We start from the raw sequence: 5,534 nt of genomic DNA, 5'->3' as shown, positions 1-5,534 counted from the left end.
CACCTCCCCCCGTCCTTCCCCCTCCATCACCTAGCCCCCCACCCAAGCCCATCACACCACCCCCGCCACCCAAGGTGTTTGTATCAGTGGGTTGTCAGACTGAGTACGACCCCATCTTCCCACCGTTGCAGGCATGGATCACCTCTCATACTCTCTCTCTCTCTCTCTCTCTCTCTCTCTCTCAATTTTCTTTACATTTTACATTGTTTTACTTGCTTATTTATGTATTTGCTCATGGCTGCCCCACCATTCGTCAGGCTCTGTTTTTGGGCCTGAGGTCACAGGCTTTGTCAGAAATCCACCCGGTCCAGGTTACAAGGGATCGTGACTCTTCGAGTTGAGAGACTGAGCCCCTCTTCTAATTCCGACATCCGACGGCGCCAAGAGCCGTGTGTTTGGAGTCCAGAGGAGAATTTAAGAGCTTAGGGTGAAGCAGACTGTAGCTCCCCAAAGTTCCCATTGCACTAAGTGTCCTGCCGCGCTCGGGAATGGTAGGCTCGCAGTGCAACCGAAACCCAATCTGCCACATGACAGCACAGTTACCACCACATTTATAGTAGGACTTAAGTCAACAGGTCCCATGAGTTTAGATAAAGGCTTATTGATGTTAAAGACCTATCGTTTAGTCCACTCTGCCTTTTGTTGATGTCTTTAGTGAATATTTGTTATAGTAATTTAATACAAGTGACTTTAGAGTTGATGCTCCTGAATCAGGATGTTTTTTAATGACTTTAGAGGTGAGAAGGTCATTTGTGTAAAATAGCATTCATGGAGCAGAGGTGCTATTTTCTTTCCCAGAGGAATGTGGGAGTCTTAAAGATCCAATAACCTCTCCATCTGAGAAGGTCTGAGTGTGCTTACACTGCAGCAGCCAGATACACACACACACAATGCTGATGATACAGAGTCATCCTAAAAGTCTGCAGAGAAAATTTAGGCTTTATCCAAATATATCTTGCCATTTAGAATCCTATAAAAGCAGGGATATCAATCTGTTTATCTGTGGAAAAATAATCATCAAATCAGTTTGCTAGTTTGTCATCTATGTCTTCACCAGTTTGATTTGAAAGCTAATAAAAACACGAGACAAGCTGAATCATATGAAATTTACACAGTAGGGAGACTGGTGCCCTTTACATATAGAGACTATTAAGAAAAAATGTGCATCCACATGACAGGATGCAGAACCACAGAAAATGACGTAGTCGAATCGGCGGCGCTGCAGCACTGTCAGAGAACGACCAGAAAGAAAAAATAAAAAAAACACAATGCTGCTGTGTTTGTATTTGTGAGAATGAGGTGAATATGGGAGTCGGAGATAAAGCTACAAGGTCATTGTTCAAAAACAACAAAAACATAAAAACGGCCTTCTGAAATGTATCCTCTCTGTAACCTGGTTTCAGAAATGATTGTTTCTGGTCTTGTAAGACACTGATTCTCTTTGGGTGCTCGGCCCACACGACAAGAAACTTTTTCTGATGCACCTAAAATCGTCTCCGTGTGGACGGGGCCTGGAATAATCCTTTCAACTCCCCTCACTATCGTCTGCAAGACCTTTTAACATTACCACAAAAACAACAACAAAAAAAGAAACAGTAAAACATAAAGTATGATTAGTTTTGGGGGGGGATGATGTCACAGAGTTGAGCAATGCTAGTTGCAAGTTGGAAACCTTTGGGATTTGGGATTTGCTACCATTAGTAATACAGTAGTTATATGTTTTCAAATCAACATATTCCCAAATTGGAGGACGCGTAACGTCTCTGGCTTTAATGAGTAACTAACTACTTTATGTATGGACAGCGGCCATATTGGATGCTGAACTCAAAGCTATTCATCTGCACTTCCTAATTAAGGAGACATTTCCTGTTTCTCCTTTTTATTTTTTGTTAAATGTGTAATGAATTTCGATTTCCCATTTGTATCAGATCCAGTCACAGGGCATCCAGTCATCCAGTGCTCCTGCAAAACCAGCCAACAAGTTGGACAACATGCTGGGAAATCTGCAGTCTGACCTCAACAAACTCGGCGTCCAGACCAACGCTAAGGGGGTCTGCGGTGCCTGCAAGAAACCGATTGCTGGACAGGTAATGACAGAATCTTCCTGATTGCTATTCAAGCTATTTCCAGCCATGAGCAGTTTACCAGTGTTGTCATTTCTACAGATAATTAGCACATGTTGCTGTATTATTTTGCTGTTTTTAATTGAAAATATTCTCTAAACAGCAATACTTACTGGGACAATTTATCGTCCAGCAAAACTAGTTGTTGTGACAGGCTTACTAGACACTTAGAAACCAGATCAAACATTTCTTCAGGACTCTCTCACTTGACCTACATTCTGATTTCTAAATCAGTCATTTCTCTGGTTGTAGACTATATATTTTACCTGCAAGGGCTAATCTGAAACTCAAAAAAACTTGCTACTTTGAATTTTTAGCGTTTGAATAGACATCTGCTTCTGCTCGCAGTAATCCCACGGCTTCTTGCTGAGCTGCTCTGCGGGGTTTTTCTCTCGCCGAGCGAGCTCATCACATTTTAACGCACCATGTCTTCCCCCATGCCAGGTGGTGACTGCCATGGGCAGAACGTGGCACCCGGAGCACTTTGTGTGTACCCACTGCCAGGAAGAGATAGGCTCCAGGAACTTCTTTGAGCGTGACGGGCTGCCTTACTGCGAGAAAGACTACCACAACCTGTTCTCGCCGCGATGCCACTACTGTAATGGACCCATACTGGATGTTAGTAATGCATTTCTCTAAGCGTACACTCACTCATGCACATGCATATGCAGCGGATGGGCAGATAATGATATTTATTTATTCATAAGCTAATGGATTAAGACCTCAGCGGAAAAAGCAGTAATGGATGGAAGTTGTTTGTCCTGTTAGTGAGGTACTGGTTGAATTTAGTTCACTCAACTTCTCTTTTGTATGTAAAATATTCTCCATCAGTTTTGTAGAACTAAATTATTTCTTTAAAATGCAATAACATTGCAGTATTTGAGTGGGCTTTAGTTTTTTTTTTTTTTTCCACATTTTTGCAAAATAGCTTAAGCTTAACAGGGACAGGATGTAACTATTAAATAACTCAGAGGTGGATTTTATTACTTAAGTCACCTCTAAAAGGTTGCTACTTTTGATTTATTTTAGGGTGTCGCATTGAACGTGAGACCCACTTGCTTTTACTTTGGGGAAGTGAAAACAAACGCAAGCCGCACTTTTCAGATTTAACTTTTTGTTGTTTAAAAACATGTACGCCTACATATAAAAATACATCAAACTTTCTGGTTTTAATGTGTCAAGATATAAAAGATTTTACGGCTATGAACATTTTTCCAAGGCACTTGCGTGGCCGCAGAGGACTTTCATTGGGTGAGAAGTAATTCATTTACAATCCTCCACTAATTCGTGAGCAGAGCACAGCTTTTTCCAGAGTTTTCCACAAACTTTACTGGCAGTGACACAGACAGACAAACTCATATGTCTGTGTCACTGCATGTTCCTCTTGTCTCACTTGTCAGCACTCAGTCTTATCTTCACGGTGACACACTCCCTTTGGGTGCTTTTTCCAGTCACTGCTCTTACATACACACACACACACACACATGCGCATATACACACACACATGCATACACACACACAGAGTGCTAGAGGCGTTTGCAGGGAAGCAGGCAGTGGACGGTGGACTTTAGCCTGCAGGAGGGTCGACATGAGTCAGTGCCAGTGCTTCCTTACTGATCCTCATGCACTGCCTAACTTCCTCATTTAAAAATATTGTTTGCTTGCTCAGAACAGTACAGAGATTTTCCACTTGAGTAAATCTCTACTGTTACGGATTTCAAGTTAAATTGGTCAGAAATTGTGCACTATGCTCTCTTGCTCCGCCTGGTGGCGATGCTGTAAATCACTTTTAGGTCTCTGTTAATAAACCTGGCAACACACTGGTGTACAGTTAGTAATTGTGACTGCTGCAGAAATTTTGCATTAAAGATTTTTCCTTTTTTTTTTTTGCTATTTTGTGGATTGTGTGCCTACTTCGATCATTAGCTGCTAAAAGATGCAGCTAAGACTGAGGATCATGCAGCCAGTTTTAGTTTGTGAACTTTTTCTGCCCTCTCTTGGCCTCAGTGATGGTTGCTCCTGTCATGACACACAGGGATGCTCACACATTCAATTTTCCTCTTGTTTCAACTTTTTAGAGCTTGACAGAAGGTGACCGTTTGCTTCTCTGATTTTGCAGAAAGTAGTGACAGCTCTGGACAAGACCTGGCATCCAGAGCACTTCTTCTGCGCTCAGTGTGGATCCTTTTTTGGCCCAGAAGGTAGGAGACACACCCACTGGCTGTTGTTATGTTATTAATTTGTTTAGGGGCTTTTAATTTTCGCTCTTTGTGTCTTTGGTTCATCTTAGGTTTCCATGAAAAGGATGGAAAGGCGTTCTGCAGAAAGGACTACTTTGACATGTTTGCTCCTAAATGTGGCGGTTGCACCAGGGCCATCTTGGAGAACTACATCTCTGCCCTCAACTCACTCTGGCACCCAGAGTGCTTCGTCTGCAGGGTGAGCCACTGGCTGCAACCCAAACATATTAGATTAATATTATATGTCATGGTTTTAATATTGTCTTTATCTGACATTGTGTTTTTGTTTTTTTGTTGTTGTTGTTTTTTTTACAAGATTTAGAGTATTTTGTGAGACTGTTAGGAATGCTTGAACTTTGCTACATTTTGTGATTCTATAACCACAAACCTGTGAGACAGATTAAGATAAAGTAATTTTTAACTGGACAAACAAAAATGATGCATGATCTTTGCATTTTTCTTTATAAATAAAATTGTGAAGAGTGGCAAATATTTGTATTCAACTACCTTTAATCTGATACACCTATAAAATGTAGTCAAGCAATTTTACTTCAGAAGTAGGTAAGAGGTAAGTAGATATAATCGGAGTGTAATTTAGTATCAGTAGAGATTACATTTTTTCAAAATCTGAATTTTTTTTTCTTTCATCAGTAGGCACTCTCTGGGCTTCCGTAGATCAAAGTGATGTCAGCCGACCCAGGGAATACCATCTTTTTTTTCTTTTTTTTACAAGCATGCTATGCAGCTTGTATAAAGTTAGATTTTGAATTTTCTTTAACTCCAGCAAAATGTGAGTTAATAGAAAATAATGCATGAGTCCAGTTTCTCTCCACTTCAGATAGATATATAAAATTTTTAAAAAGTATATTGAACTTTGTGGTTTTAACTTGGAAAAACTAACACTTAAGGAGTAAATATGCTTTTGCCAAGCACTGTGCCATGAGTGCAGAGATCAGTGGTTCAATTGGATTTCTAGTTCAGATAAGAGTTTGTCAGTTCCCCACACCGCACTCAGTTATCCACTTTGTTTCCCAGGAGTGCTTCACGCCGTTCATAAACGGCAGCTTCTTCGACCACGACGGCCAGCCGTACTGCGAGGCCCATTTTTAATACTGGTTTGTTCTTAAAGCACCTGTGTTTACATTTTCAGATAATCCTTTGAATCTTCAAA

The 5,534-nt window shown here is 40.9% G+C and overlaps 1 protein-coding gene across 2 annotated transcripts in view; it reads left to right on the top strand.

The window, feature by feature from the left end:
* Positions 1 to 5,534, top strand: part of LOC106956979 (paxillin-like) — a 40,140-nt gene that overhangs the window by 29,725 nt on the left and 4,881 nt on the right. Inside the window, exons 7-11 of one of the 2 annotated variants that reach the window (XM_015048133.1) lie at positions 1,929 to 2,087; positions 2,568 to 2,741; positions 4,243 to 4,324; positions 4,414 to 4,562; positions 5,399 to 5,461. In XM_015048133.1, the coding sequence (XP_014903619.1) occupies positions 1,929 to 2,087; positions 2,568 to 2,741; positions 4,243 to 4,324; positions 4,414 to 4,562; positions 5,399 to 5,461 (627 nt within the window). The remainder of the gene's footprint in view (positions 1 to 1,928; positions 2,088 to 2,567; positions 2,742 to 4,242; positions 4,325 to 4,413; positions 4,563 to 5,398; positions 5,462 to 5,534) is intronic. The other variant, XM_015048134.1, reaches the window with a different exon arrangement.

The sequence above is a fragment of the Poecilia latipinna genome, unplaced genomic scaffold (genome assembly GCF_001443285.1).
Source record: "Poecilia latipinna isolate Pla-1442-1.1 unplaced genomic scaffold, P_latipinna-1.0 Scaffold861, whole genome shotgun sequence".
NCBI lineage: Eukaryota > Metazoa > Chordata > Actinopteri > Cyprinodontiformes > Poeciliidae > Poecilia > Poecilia latipinna.
The sequence above is the reverse complement of the archived record's forward strand: the minus strand, read 5'-3'. Positions and strand labels throughout refer to the sequence as shown.